General features: G+C 40.4%; 1 protein-coding gene across 10 annotated transcripts in view; it reads left to right on the forward strand.

Annotated features, from left to right (window-relative positions):
* Nucleotides 1-15,568, forward strand: part of LOC114358222 (transient receptor potential cation channel trpm-like) — a 60,379-nt gene continuing 44,811 nt past the window's right edge. For all 10 annotated transcript variants that reach the window (XR_003656367.1, XM_028312110.1, XM_028312144.1 and 7 more), the window contains exons 1-3: nt 1-256; nt 4,915-5,098; nt 15,318-15,507. Coding sequence is in view for 9 of the 10 variants with exons in the window: in XM_028312110.1 (XP_028167911.1) it covers nt 15-256; nt 4,915-5,098; nt 15,318-15,507 (616 nt within the window). In the remaining variant the exon portion in view is untranslated. The remainder of the gene's footprint in view (nt 257-4,914; nt 5,099-15,317; nt 15,508-15,568) is intronic.

A 15,568-nucleotide genomic window follows, 5' to 3' on the forward strand; every position in this document is an offset into this window, starting at 1 on the left:
CACTCGACGAAGCCATGATGCAAGCCCTCGAACACGACAGGATAGACTTCGTCAAACTGCTCCTGGAGAATGGAGTCTCCATGCGAAAGTTCCTAACCATCCCTCGATTGGAGGAGCTGTACAACACCAAGAGTGGTCCCAGCAACACCCTGCGGTATATCCTGAGGGACGTCAGGCCTCATTTGCCCAGAGGATACGTGTACACGCTGCACGATATTGGATTGGTCATCAATAAGCTCATGGGAGGTGCTTACAGGTTAGTATTTCTATGTTCAATTCATTTTTCCCCCAGATTTAGCTACGTAGGTTTAGAGAAAACCAAGAGTGACTCGTGTAACATCCTGCGATATATCCTGAGGCCTCATCTACCCAGGGGATAGGTGTACACGCTGCACGATACGTGTACACGCTGCACGATACTTGTACACGCTGCACGATATCGAGCTCGTGTGCTTACAGCCTTTTTGTTGAACTAGCTTTTGCCCACGACTTTGCCCGAGCATATTTCGATGAAATGTGCCATGAAATAAAATGGAAATGAAGCCCCTTCAAGTCTTCTTTATTTGCTATAATTGGCTTTTTCCCGTTGTCCTTATGTAGGTATACATATAAATAAAACCTGTGTACTCAGGTCGATAGCAGGTGGTGATTGTGAACCTTTCACCGATAGCGTGAGGGCAAACATCGTAAATACATCAACGGCCCAACAGAAAATACGTGCAGTGGGTTCCATCATTGTGATAGTTTGTAGTTCTTGAGCTTTTTGATTGTTACAGTTTTTGCTATATAACTAGATTCAGAGGAATCAGAATCATCATTTATTTGCTTTAAATCAGTACAGAAGATTGTGCGCCTTCAGATTTTTTAATTCCCCGTAAATGATGGCATCGTGCCTGCCTGAAAAAAGTCCTTCTTTCTCTTATTAACTCATCATCCTTTCTCTACGTTGATGTCTATGATTCCTTACTCTATTTATGATATTGTGTATAACGTGTCTCAGTGCGAGGCGACAACTGTCAAAATGTTAAACAAAGGCTTTTATGACGCGTTTCTGAGCCTTCTGTACTATCTTATACTTTGTCAACGATGTCAACAGATAGTTACCCACTAATCATAGCTTACTGTGACCCATAAATAGCTAATGGACAGCTGGATTTAACCACGGTTTATTTTTCCTTTTAACAAAATTTGCTTTGGTCCTATTGTTAGACATCAATTTATATTATTCCGTTTGTTTGATGTTGCCGACGCATTTTAGATTAGATATCACTGTAACAAAAAAGTAGGATATAAATTTCATTCCTATTGTTTCATTCCAATACTAACGACAACCAGTAATGAGTATAATGAATACAAGAAACATCAACGTCTTTCCTCTTCTTCTTATGTATTTGAAATTTTTCATATAACATTGGTACAAAGTATTTTTTTTCCTTCTTCTGCAATTTTTTTCATTTTGGGATACAGTTCAGTTCATTATTTCTCAAAAGATAAATAATGGGAACAAAATGTATTCATAGAGATTTAAAATAACCCTACGGCATTGCTACTTCGGAAAGTTGCAAAAGCTTCCAAGAAATAAAAGAATTTCAACATTAAGAGAAGCCTTGACAATAATTCATTCAGGCAGTCCATTTCAAAGAATTGCATTGCTTCGGGCCGCAAAATACTAAATATTTTTGTTCTGTAAATAAGACGGGACTATGCTTATAAAATATTGTAGAGGTTGTAAGATTTTCTTCTTTGATTTCGTTCCCTTGTTCTATCGGGGTATTGTATTGTATTGTATTGTATTGTATTGTATTGTATTGTATTGTATTGTATTGTATTGTATTGTATTGTATTGTATTGTATTGTATTGTATTGTATTGTATTGTATTGTATTGTATTGTATGTCCACATCTTAAATTACTTTTTCGTTTTATGTTTGTTTTCACTCCATTTTTGGTTCCCTTATTCTGTTTGTTGTGTGTCTATATCTATAATCTATATCGTTCGTTTGTTTTTCATTTCATATTTATTTTCACTGTATTTTCTTCCGTTTATTGAACTCTTATCATGTGAAATAGAACAAACAAGCTTTTGTAGCAAATATTATTCGAACATCGTACCAATCGTACGACTTATATTTGTTGTTTATTGTCCAAAACAACAGTTGTGAGACGTTTATAGTCGATTTCCAAATATTGTTGTAGCCAAATTGATAAGTTCTTTCAGTTTATTGGATGTATCTTTTTGCCTTATAACTGTTGCCGATTCCCATAAGTCTTTCAATAATATTTTCAACTCTGTTATTGGCAGTTTTCTCAGATCAAGGTTCAAAGATACTGTATCGCGTAGATAATTTAAGGGCTTTTTATCGCTTTTACTGCGCTACATTTTCTTTAATTTATGGGGGCATAAAAAAGACATTATGATTACTTGTCATCACAATTTTGAGAATAATTCTGTTGAACATCTGCCTTTAGAAAAAAGGTCATTAACACTTGTGTGTTTTAAAGGTAACAAAATAATGAAATTAAACACAAAAGCCCGTTGTCACGCTAAATCTATATTAGTGTCGCTGTCACTCCGTAAACTTTCGTCGTTACTTCGGCTTGTGCTTCGGCTGCCACATTATTAGGCTAGCTGGTTTTAGCGTATGTAGGTACAGAAGACAGCAGCATATTTGACTTTAATTTATCTAACTACAAACAAAAACCTAAACGGGAGTGAAATAAAAGAAATAAAGGCTTTGATGGCGCCTCAATTAAAAAGTTCCGTATCACAATATCACAATGAATCGGCACTATCGGTCTATTTATCTAAATGAACCTAGCCATAAAACAAATACTTCCAAAGTTATGGAACTATCCAACGTTTGTTACGCTAAATCCGCATTACGTGTCGCTGTCACTCTCGCTAACTTTGTCACGTCTGGATATCACGTCAATTAGCGTGGCTTGTAAAGGTGGAGCATTTGCCTGTAATATAAAGTTAGGTAGAGACTCGAGCTTTCCCTCTGAAAGTAACTATAAAAAGGTAAAGCAGGAATGGCGAGAAAAGTAATAATTGTAATAATAATCACAGTTAATTTTCTAGCCTTGGTAAAAATGTTCAAATAAGCTTTACTTACCTTTTTCGGTTCCTTGAACTAATATCCTACCTCTCTGTAGGTACCTACAAAATTATTTACCCAAGTTCCTCTACTCTACATTGATGATAAAAAAACAGTGGCATATGAGGCAGTAGAAGCCGAAAGTAAAAGTCGAGATAAGCATAGCGTCAAATAATGATTCCTTAAATCTGTGATAATGTTTGATCTTCAATATAAAAGACCGGCCAAATGCAAGTCTGGTTCGTCTACAAAGTGTTCCGTACCGTACGTATTCGTTTCTTTTAACTGCTGGACAAAGGCTTTCCTTAAGGTTTTTCCACAAAGACCGGTCCTGCGCCGCCCGCATCCAGGCACCTCCCGTCCCGTATTACTGTACAATATTTAAAATTAAGTTAGGTACACTACATAATAATATAATTTATTTTAAAACGCGTAAACTACATAATAATATAATTTATTTTAAAATTTATACAGTTTTAATGAAACCATTTTCAGTTCTCTTATTTTTGTTTACTTACTGTTCCAAAAACTCAGCTGGTAATAGGCAACCCTTTTAGAAAGGAACAAAAAATACCTAAGTTAAGCGAAAAACCTCTATTATCAGCAATAACATAATTCTGCTCCACTGAACATTTACGCTAGGTTGATTATTCCGGTGAAACACTTAGCTCTCCAGCTAGACTGAATTCAGTTTGTTACAAAAAGATTTTATCGCTCTCAAGAATAATGAGAATCTAGGATGAAAGCACCTTAGAGTTAAGTACCTTTACAACTACTAAAGAAGTATCTGACGCTCGTATTCACAAACTTTACTATGAGGTCTCACTGTGCGCGTGGACGGACAGGGTCACACACGAACCAATCACAGAGAACTATTCAACGCTGTGCGTTCGATTTGCTACTTCACTTATCCATGAAATGTAAACTACTAAAGACAGTATCTTAATTTCACCGTTGATGGCATGAAGACAAGATTAAATTACGTGAAACGTAAAACCAAGTTGTCACTTTTAATACAGACTAGCGGCCGCCCGCGACTTCGTACGCGTGGATCTCGTTTTACCCCCCTTTCATCTATCTTACGCGGTTCAGATTTTTTCATACAAATGTTTTTTCCCGCTAACTCCCGTTTCCGTGGGAATTTTGCAATATCCTGTTGTAACTAAGCTTTAAGTTTACTAAGGTACCTGCATGCCAAAAGTCAAGCGTCTAACTTAAGCGGTTTAGATTTTTCATACAAATGTTTTTTCCCGCTAACTCCCGTTCCCGTGGGAATTTTGCAATATCCTGTTGTAACTAAGCTTTAAGTTTATTGAGGTACCTGCATGCCAAATTTCAAGCGTCTAACTTAAGCGGTTTAGATTTTTCATACAAAAGGATTTTCCCGCTGATTCCCGTTCCCGTGGGAATTCCTAAGTATCCTATAACCTGCCCAGGAGTATGAAGAATAATTGTACCAAGTTTCGTTAAAATCCGTCGAGTAGTTTTTGTTTCTATAAGGAACATACAGACAGACAGACAGACAGACAGACAGACAGACAGACAGACAGACAAAAATTTTACTGATTGCATTTTTGGCATCAGTATCGATCACTAATCACCCCCTGATAGTTATTTTGAAAATATATTTCATGTACAGAATTGACCTCTCTACAGATTTATTATAAGTATAGATAAATGGAAAATATCTTACAACCCAGGAACAGGAATTTTGTTCATAAATTACTGAATTATCTAAAACCCTTTCATCTTCGCTGTCACTAGTCCTTTATCTACAATTAATTTATCAGACAGTAATAATGTTCGTTTTTCCTTAGGTGCTACTACACAAGGCGCAAGTTCCGTCCTATCTACGCGAAGGTGATGAACAAGAGCGTGAACGTTCACCGCAACAGCGCGTCGTTCACCCGCCACAACGCCGGCGGGTTGTCACTCATCACCGGGTTCATGCCCGTTACTACCGAGATGGCGCTGTTTGACTACCCTTTCAATGAGCTGTTGGTGAGTACCTGACATCATAATGTTCGATATCTAGAAGTAATTATACAAGAGCGTCAACGTTCACCGCAACAGCGCGTCGTTCACCCGCCACAACGCCGGCGGGTTGTCACTCATCACCGGGTTCATGCCCGTTACTACCGAGATGGCGCTGTTTGACTACCCTTTCAATGAGCTGTTGGTGAGTACCTGACATCATAATGTTCGATATCTAGAAGTAATTATACAAGAGCGTCAACGTTCACCGCAACAGCGCGTCGTTCACCCGCCACAACGCCGGCGGGTTGTCACTCATCACCGGGTTCATGCCCGTTACTACCGAGATGGCGCTGTTTGACTACCCTTTCAATGAGCTGTTGGTGAGTACCTGACATCATAATGTTCGATATCTAGAAGTAATTATACAAGAGCGTCAACGTTCACCGCAACAGCGCGTCGTTCACCCGCCACAACGCCGGCGGGTTGTCACTCATCACCGGGTTCATGCCCGTTACTACCGAGATGGCGCTGTTTGACTACCCTTTCAATGAGCTGTTGGTGAGTACCTGACATCATAATGTTCGATATCTAGAAGTAATTATACAAGAGCGTCAACGTTCACCGCAACAGCGCGTCGTTCACCCGCCACAACGCCGGCGGGTTGTCACTCATCACCGGGTTCATGCCCGTTACTACCGAGATGGCGCTGTTTGACTACCCTTTCAACGAGCTTCTAGTAAGTAACATGTCATCAAGAAGTTACAATATTTAGAACTATTCAAACATTAGGGGAGTTCACCGCAACAGCGCGTCATTCACCCGCCACAACGCCGGCGGGCTGTCGCTCATCACCGGCTTCATGCCCGTCACCACCAAGATGGCGCTGTTTGACTACCCTTTCAATGAGCTGTTGGTGAGTACCTGACATCATAATGTTCGATATCTAGAAGTAATTATACAAGAGCGTCAACGTTCACCGCAACAGCGCGTCGTTCACCCGCCACAACGCCGGCGGGTTGTCACTCATCACCGGGTTCATGCCCGTTACTACCGAGATGGCGCTGTTTGACTACCCTTTTAACGAGCTTCTAGTAAGTAACATGTCATCAAGAAGTTACAATATTTAGAACTATTCAAACATTAGGGGAGTTCACCGCAACAGCGCGTCATTCACCCGCCACAACGCCGGCGGGCTGTCGCTCATCACTGGCTTCATGCCCGTCACCACCAAGATGGCGCTGTTTGACTACCCTTTCAATGAGCTGTTGGTGAGTACCTGACATCATAATGTTCGATATCTAGAAGTAATTATACAAGAGCGTCAACGTTCACCGCAACAGCGCGTCGTTCACCCGCCACAACGCCGGCGGGTTGTCACTCATCACCGGGTTCATGCCCGTTACTACCGAGATGGCGCTGTTTGACTACCCTTTCAATGAGCTGTTGGTGAGTACCTGACATCATAATGTTCGATATCTAGAAGTAATTATACAAGAGCGTCAACGTTCACCGCAACAGCGCGTCGTTCACCCGCCACAACGCCGGCGGGCTGTCGCTCATCACCGGCTTCATGCCCGTCACCACAAAGATGGCCCTGTTTGACTACCCGTTCAATGAGCTGTTGGTGAGTACCTGGCATCATAATGTTCGATACCTAGAAGTAATCATACAAGAGCGTCAACGTTCACCGCAACAGCGCGTCATTCACCCGCCACAACGCCGGCGGGTTGTCACTCATCACCGGGTTCATGCCCGTTACTACCGAGATGGCGCTGTTTGACTACCCTTTTAACGAGCTTCTAGTAAGTAACATGTCATCAAGAAGTTACAATATTTAGAACTATTCAAACATTAGGGGAGTTCACCGCAACAGCGCGTCATTCACCCGCCACAACGCCGGCGGGCTGTCGCTCATCACTGGCTTCATGCCCGTCACCACCAAGATGGCGCTGTTTGACTACCCTTTCAATGAGCTGTTGGTGAGTACCTGACATCATAATGTTCGATATCTAGAAGTAATTATACAAGAGCGTCAACGTTCACCGCAACAGCGCGTCGTTCACCCGCCACAACGCCGGCGGGTTGTCACTCATCACCGGGTTCATGCCCGTTACTACCGAGATGGCGCTGTTTGACTACCCTTTCAATGAGCTGTTGGTGAGTACCTGACATCATAATGTTCGATATCTAGAAGTAATTATACAAGAGCGTCAACGTTCACCGCAACAGCGCGTCGTTCACCCGCCACAACGCCGGCGGGTTGTCACTCATCACCGGGTTCATGCCCGTTACTACCGAGATGGCGCTGTTTGACTACCCTTTCAATGAGCTGTTGGTGAGTACCTGACATCATAATGTTCGATATCTAGAAGTAATTATACAAGAGCGTCAACGTTCACCGCAACAGCGCGTCGTTCACCCGCCACAACGCCGGCGGGTTGTCACTCATCACCGGGTTCATGCCCGTTACTACCGAGATGGCGCTGTTTGACTACCCTTTCAATGAGCTGTTGGTGAGTACCTGACATCATAATGTTCGATATCTAGAAGTAATTATACAAGAGCGTCAACGTTCACCGCAACAGCGCGTCGTTCACCCGCCACAACGCCGGCGGGTTGTCACTCATCACCGGGTTCATGCCCGTTACTACCGAGATGGCGCTGTTTGACTACCCTTTTAACGAGCTTCTAGTAAGTAACATGTCATCAAGAAGTTACAATATCTAGAACTATTCAAACATTAGGGGAGTTCACCGCAACAGCGCGTCATTCACCCGCCACAACGCCGGCGGGCTGTCGCTCATCACTGGCTTCATGCCCGTCACCACCAAGATGGCGCTGTTTGACTACCCTTTCAATGAGCTGTTGGTGAGTACCTGACATCATAATGTTCGATATCTAGAAGTAATTATACAAGAGCGTCAACGTTCACCGCAACAGCGCGTCGTTCATCCGCCACAACGCCGGCGGGTTGTCACTCATCACCGGGTTCATGCCGGTTACCACTGAGATGGCGCTGTTTGACTACCCTTTCAACGAGCTTCTAGTAAGTACCTACCTACTGACCCTACTGTGATATAAAGAGAAGGACAATATCTAGTCAAACATTACGTGAGTTCCCCGCAACAGCGCGTCGTTCACCCGCCACAACGCCGGCGGGCTGTCGCTCATCACCGGCTTCATGCCCGTCACCATCGAGATGGCGCTGTTTGACTACCCGTTCAACGAGCTACTAGTAAGTACCATGTCATCAAGAAGTTACGATATCTAGAACTATTCAAACATTACGGGAGTTCACTGCAACAGCGCGTCGTTCACTCGCCACAACGCCGGCGGGTTGTCGCTCATCACCGGCTTCATGCCGGTTACCACTGAGATGGCGCTGTTTGACTACCCTTTCAATGAGCTGTTGGTGAGTACCTGACATAATGTTACGATATCTAGAAGTAATCATACAAGAGCGTGAACGTTCACCGCAACAGCGCGTCGTTCACCCGCCACAACGCCGGCGGGCTGTCGCTCATCACCGGCTTTATGCCTGTCACCACCGAGATGGCGCTGTTTGACTACCCTTTCAACGAGCTTCTAGTAAGTACCATGTCATCAAGAAGTTACAATATCTAGAACTATTCAAACATTAGAGGAGTTCACCGCAACAGCGCGTCGTTCACCCGCCACAACGCCGGCGGGCTGTCGCTCATCACCGGCTTCATGCCCGTCACCACCGAGATGGCGCTGTTTGACTACCCTTTCAACGAGCTTTTGGTGGAGTTCGGCTATTCATACGTTTCAGCCAAATGACGTCCACTGCTGGGCAAAGTCTCCCACAAGGTTCTGTTTTTTTAAAGGATTTTTTACCATTTTCTCCTTGAGTTTTCGTTCTAAAGTAAATAAGGTTAGGTAACAACAAGTACCACTTACCTAAAAGCGTCACGTAGCTAATCTACATCGTTCATTCTTTACCTGGATTTATGTTGAACTGGTTATTTGTATCTTTTTTCTCTTCCATAGTAGGTGCCTACTTATATCAAAATACATTATACATGGTGATCATTCAATAAGTCTCGCTATTCTGTAAACACAATTTAGTACCATATTAAGGAGAAAAAACAAATTGTGCAATCACATTCTTGTATAAATTGTTATAAACAAGAATTTTGTCAAGTTTTAATTTCTATCTCCATATACCTACTATAACGAGTATGATCGATATCTCATTTTCAGACAAGGCAAAACTTGATTGAGTTACGCAAATAGTACCTAAATCACATTTACATAACAGATTTTGCGTAATGTATTCTCACATAATATACTCAAACTTCGGCTAGGGATAGAATTCGGAACTTCTAAAACTAGTTCTGGACTTCTAGGCAGAACGAATATTATTAAAGTTAGTGGTAGTTACCTACGCAGCTACGTGCCCACTCGAACGGAGGACCGTTGACCTAATTTTGACAAGTTAGCGAGTTGGACATAGATTCTCAATCTGACTAATGACTAAGCTAAAAATATACATGTCCGGTGTTTTGTTTTAATTTGACTTCCCTTGTAATTAAACTATACCTTCGAACTTCTTACCGCTAATAAAAAGTTGCCCTAACCCAATTTTATAAATCGCAACATTAATTTCTGAACGTATCCTGTTTGACAGCAGTGGTGACAGATTATGTTGCGGCCGCGCACATTCGTACCTACTCCTTAGCCGCGCGCCACTGGCCACGAAGAAAATTTGTAATATTTTTTCTCGACGACCAATATCGCTATTCTTTTGTTTTTTCCGTCGCTGACGAAGACATGTAAAAGTAATTTTATTGTAAAAGCTTTGATTAATCTCCTCTTATGTCTGATAGGTGAAATTAGTCATTCGTAACCTAATTATCTTTTCAAATGTCAAACATGCTGAATCACGTAACTTTTGCAATTATTTGTTACATTAAAACTTATTTACTACAACTACAACACATACTACTGCGTAAATGATTAAAAAGGGATTCTCATTATGAACGAAATACGTCACCGACACTACGAGAGATTATTTGATTGAAAGTCTTTGTGGTGTAAAATAAAATTATATTGTAAAATAAAATCAAGTTACATGTTTAGTTCGAAGTAGAAAAGTCAAGAAGAAGAGAAAAAAGTGACAATCGAAAAAGAACACGAAAAATAAAAAGAAGTTTCTAGCCAGCCAGGCGAGCGGCCAAGGAGTTTGGTCGTCCATTTGAGACCTCTACCATTTTTCCTAGGCCGTCATTAGACAGACCTGTACATTCCGCCCGCCAAAGGACATTTATTGCAAAATGTCCTTTAGAATTATCTTAAAAACAAGAAACAAAAAAAAAACTCTTTTTTTAGAGGTAACACATTACACACCATACAATGACATATATTATAAAGTAAAGAAACATCCTTGCCTACAGCGAGGCATTGTAGTAAGTATATAGCCTGACCAGGAACATAAAAACCCTGGCATAGAGGCGCGTCAATTGCATTTGATAGTGCAACACTGAGTACAGTCGTACCTGTGTTAAATTAATAGGCTAACTTTATGTATCAGGATTCAGGATTACGGGCTAATTTGATATTTTCATAAATTAACGAAAAAATATTATTATAGGTAACCTGGTTTAAATAAATTAAATGAAACCATCAATCGAGCTAGTAGGATTTATTTTATTATTCATCAATAATCAAATTCAGAACTTGAATATTCAACTGCAATGTCTGCTCATGAACGCTTCAAACTCGGTACTTCTTTCAAAGTTCAATATGTTTTTTCGGTGCTGTGTCACAAGTTGGAGCTTTCTCGGGTATGCACGACCCTATACCAACTTCAGTAAATCTCCTGTGAACTGTGGGCTCAGTCACTCTTACTCCTCGAGTGTCTTTAAGGTTATTTCTGGCTTGAACAGCAGGTAACCGCGACTTTCTGAAAACTCGAAGTTGTAAAAAACGGTCATCCCGTCGCGAAGTACGCCTTTTTCTGACTTGAACCCTCCTCCTAACGACAGAAATGATCAATCTGTACCGTTGGTTACTGCCATGGGTGGTCGATACTGATCAACGACGTCTTACGGCAGCCGATTTGTATGCATGGCCGTTACTTCTCATTTCATCTGCCTTAATGATTTCTGACGGTGCTAAGCTGGGCATAATAAACCCTTATAAGTAACTGAATGCTTACACAACAAAATTCTCAGAAAAAAACATCTTTCACGTAAAAGAAATCCAAATTAGCAAAAGCTTCATTCAATTCAAAACACTCAACGAAACTGTTGATGGGGTAATTTAAACAAAATAATTAAAAAAATATACTGTTGGCAATTATTTTTTTCATATTTAGAATTAAATTAAAAAATAATGTCATAATTAGGCATTTTTTTCCTAAAATAATGATGATATTGATGCTTTTTTTTCCGTTCCTCTAAATCTGCCGGTGTGTGTAGAAAGTGACAAAAAAATTTAAAATTGGTAGTTGAAACAAACTACAGCTAATTTTCATAGTGGACTGTACTATACGATAAACATGTCAGTCAATTTGACAACCTTTGTCGGAAACATTATTCAATGAAAATATTGTCCGAACCCTTAGTATTTCTCTTCGACAAATACTTTAACACATTGTGAACCACTTTTCTATCACGACTATAAAAAGATTTTAGCAATTTAATTCACAATATCAATTGCGCACATTCAAAATAAAGTTTGTTTACACTTTGACAGCAATAGACTGACATGCAAGGTGACATTTCAATGAAGTTTTCAGTTACTGTTGCCATTAAAAGAAATTAGTACCATTAGTTTTCCGCAACATGGCGAGGGTTTTTATGTTCCTGGTCAGGCTATACTACAAATATTTACATACACACTTTATAAAACATAGAAACAATTTTAACACAATAGGTTAACAAAATACAATTTAAGATTATTTACAAAAACAGTATTGCCGCTTACACATTGAGATAAGTGTTTTAATACTTGCATTACTATGCATTACCGCAACGTTAGAAAATTACTCTATTTTAGTTGGTCAATTTGTATCTACGACGCCTGAAAATATCCAACCTAACTTCGTATCCTGAGCTAACACACGCCTATCTCTACTGCGTTTGATGCTCGCTTGTATGACCTGGCTGTATACCTCAGCGCCTAACAAGACGTCAATTTTGTGAGGTCTGTAATACTCAGGATCGGCAAGGTCCTGTGGTAACAAGTAGATCGAATCTACTGGACGTGTCTCTACTGATGGAATGACAGATGTAATTGACTTCAGGACGAACGCGTTAACCTGCATACTGAAAGTCGGGTCCAACCTAGACTTAATTCGTAGAGTCACTGTGGATTTTGATATACTACTATCCCCGCCTACACCTGTCACAGCGTGTTCGTTAGGTTTTTCTTTCAGCCCTAAGCGTTTAACCATTGCTTTCGTTATGAAAGATCCTTGCGAACCCTGATCTAACAAGGCTCGCACACCGCGGTATGTACCATTTTTCGACTGGACTTCAACCAAGGCAGTTGGTAATAAGACCGTTTCATTACCTGTCGATGAAAATGATACCACCTTTTCATTAGGCTTCCCTACTTCTTTGCCTGAATTAGCTTTAGTCCTACCTTCCGCCCGCATGGCAGAATCTACGCCCTTCGCCAATTTATCTCCCGTATATTTCGATAACCCGCTGGGATGTAACAACGTATGATGACGTTTCTTACAAATATGACATTTGAAGTTGGTTTTACAAGCCTTGGCAGAGTGATTGTTGAACAAACAAATAAAGCACAACCCATTCTTTTGAGCAAAACACCGACGAGTTTCAATACTTTCGTGGGCAAACTTTTTACAATTCGCAATCTTATGACTAACTTTACAATATGTACAAATTATATTATTATGTACACTTCGCGAATGATAAGACTGGGAACTTCCTGTCACCCTCTCAGAACTAGTCCTTTCATTCAAGTTTTCTAAACCTCTGAATCGTGCTGTTAAAAACTGAGCAAACTGTTCGTAGGTCGGCAGTTCATCGGTCCCATCCGATGAAATGTTTAACTCCCATGCCTTCCTAGTCTCCTTGTCAAGCTTCCCACTGATTAGGTGAATGATAAAAATATCCCAAGATGAGACATCCACACCTAAGTTCTTAATAGACTCTAAGCAGTCAGAAGTAGTACTTAACAAGTGTTTGATTTCCTGAGCTGATTCTGTACTTGAGCTTTTTTGATTAAACAAACGTTTTAAAATATTATTCACCAAATACCTTTTATTGTTGTACATAAGCTCGAGTTTTTCCCAGCAACTTATGTAATTTTCAGCTGAAACTGAAATATTATTTAANTAAAAAACGACATAACCCCATAGAGTTTGGGCTCATTTGATTTGTATTGACGGGAACTTCCATCCTATATGGTAACCGGGGTCTGATGATGAAGCCGGAAGGTGGCCATAGAAAATCCGCACTGAAACGACACAACCTCATCGAGTTTGGGCTCATTTGGTTCGTATTGACGAGAACTTCAATCCTAGTTATTTAATTTTTAGCGTTAAGAGTCGCATCTCAAACTAATTTGAAAATTATAAATAACTTGAAAATATCGAAGCAAGCGGAAGGTCGTGGGTTCAATTCCCGCCTTAGGCAATTCGATATTTTCAAGTTATTTATAATTTTCAAATTAGTTTGAGATGCGACTCTTAACGCTAAAAATNTAGTCAGATTCCTGCCATTCATCCTCATCAATAGTGCTTACAATCTCCTGTTGTGTTTTAAAAAAGACTCCCCAATGCTGTTCTAGAACCTCTAGCCTGGTCTCAAGATAAGCTTGAGTCAGTCTGTCCTTTGGAAGCTTTTTAAAATTTGTAAATGCCCTTACAATTGCGGCCTTAGTGGCCTCCTTGACTTTAACTAGCGGCTCCATAGTTACAAATGTATCCTACACAATACACATAGCAAATAAAAATACACAAAACTACACAAACACAATAACAGAATATACAATTAGTTTAAAAATTAAGATTAAATATGAGAATTGCAAAGTACTAATGTAGAATTTAATGTCCCAAAGTTACGTTTTAAATCTTCTTTTTGTTTCAATAAGTAAGGTTTAAAGTACTCACGATTTTACACTTCACAACACACACTATGATGATGATACGCACACCAGCTCCGACTCCTCACACTCACGCTCGCCGTGCTCGTTCTATGTAGCGCTCCCTAGCGCTCCTCGGTTGCCGCCAACCGCTGCCAAAGACTCTCTGCTGCTCCTCCCGTACGCCTTATCTAGTCTTTATCAAAGACTGGACCCTTCCGCTGCCGTGTAGGTAGTCACCGCTGACACCACTGCAGGGACTCCGAAATAGCACCTTTGCTATCCGGTAATTTCGTACGGGCGATATTCTGAAGTATGGACTACCGTAATTTTCCTACCATTACTTCAAAGCCATTCCGACTCGTAGGACCATGAACGAAATTTACGTCTTTCACTCTACGAGGGATATTTATTAATTGAAAGGCTTTGTTAAATGTAAAATGTAAAATTATATTGCTTCAAATAAAATAAATTACATTTCGTTTTGGTAGAAAAAAAAAAAAGTTTCTAGCCAGCCAGGCGAGCGGCCAAGGAGTTTGGTCGTCCATTTGAGACCTCTACCATTTTTCCTAGGCCGTCATTAGACAGACCTGTACACATTAATTTCTCCGCCATTCTATTTTCATCAGAAAAAAACACAAAATGTACAGTCACGGAATGAAAAGGTTCGTCAGTTTTCAAATTGATTCCTTCAACGAATCACGAGCACATATTACCTTTTGAAACTATGTTACAGAATAATCTCAAGTTAGAGAAAATAATCTTTAACTGTTCGTTAGTAAAGTTCAAAATTATTCAGATCAAAGTTGTTTGACGATTTAACTTGTCAAAAAGATTATTATGATTGATAAACTAAAACCTTCTTGTTGGTTCAACCTGCCATTATCTAGGTATTAAATAAAAAAAAAACTACATTTTGTAACATTGCACTGATGGGATAGAAAAATAAACAAGCAAAACCTTATTCGTTAGCAAACGTCATATTTATTTAAATGTTAGCAGCACTGTTTCTTGCACGGTTATGTTGGCAGGCTTGACTCTTACAGTACCTAGTACAAGCGAAAACCGACACTAAGGTGACGAACCTTTTCATTCCGCGACTGTACATTACTCAATGTTTGTTAGCAGTTTGAAAGATACCTAAAAGCAAACTTCTTTTCAGATGTGGGCAGTATTGACAAAGCGCCACCAGATGGCGCTGCTCATGTGGACGCATGGTGAAGAGGCCCTGGCCAAGAGTTTAGTAGCCTGCAAGCTGTACAAGGCCATGGCCCACGAGGCAGCCGAGGATGACATGGAGACCGAGGTCTATGAGGAGCTCAGGCACTACGGGAAGGAGTTTGAGAATAAAGGTATTTGACTGAAGATTTAAATAATTCGATTGAAAATGGGAAACAATTAAATTATGAGCCA

The sequence above is a fragment of the Ostrinia furnacalis genome, unplaced genomic scaffold (assembly GCF_004193835.3).
Source record: "Ostrinia furnacalis isolate ACB-3 unplaced genomic scaffold, ASM419383v2 OfSCF0283, whole genome shotgun sequence".
In the NCBI taxonomy this organism is placed as follows: domain Eukaryota; kingdom Metazoa; phylum Arthropoda; class Insecta; order Lepidoptera; family Crambidae; genus Ostrinia; species Ostrinia furnacalis.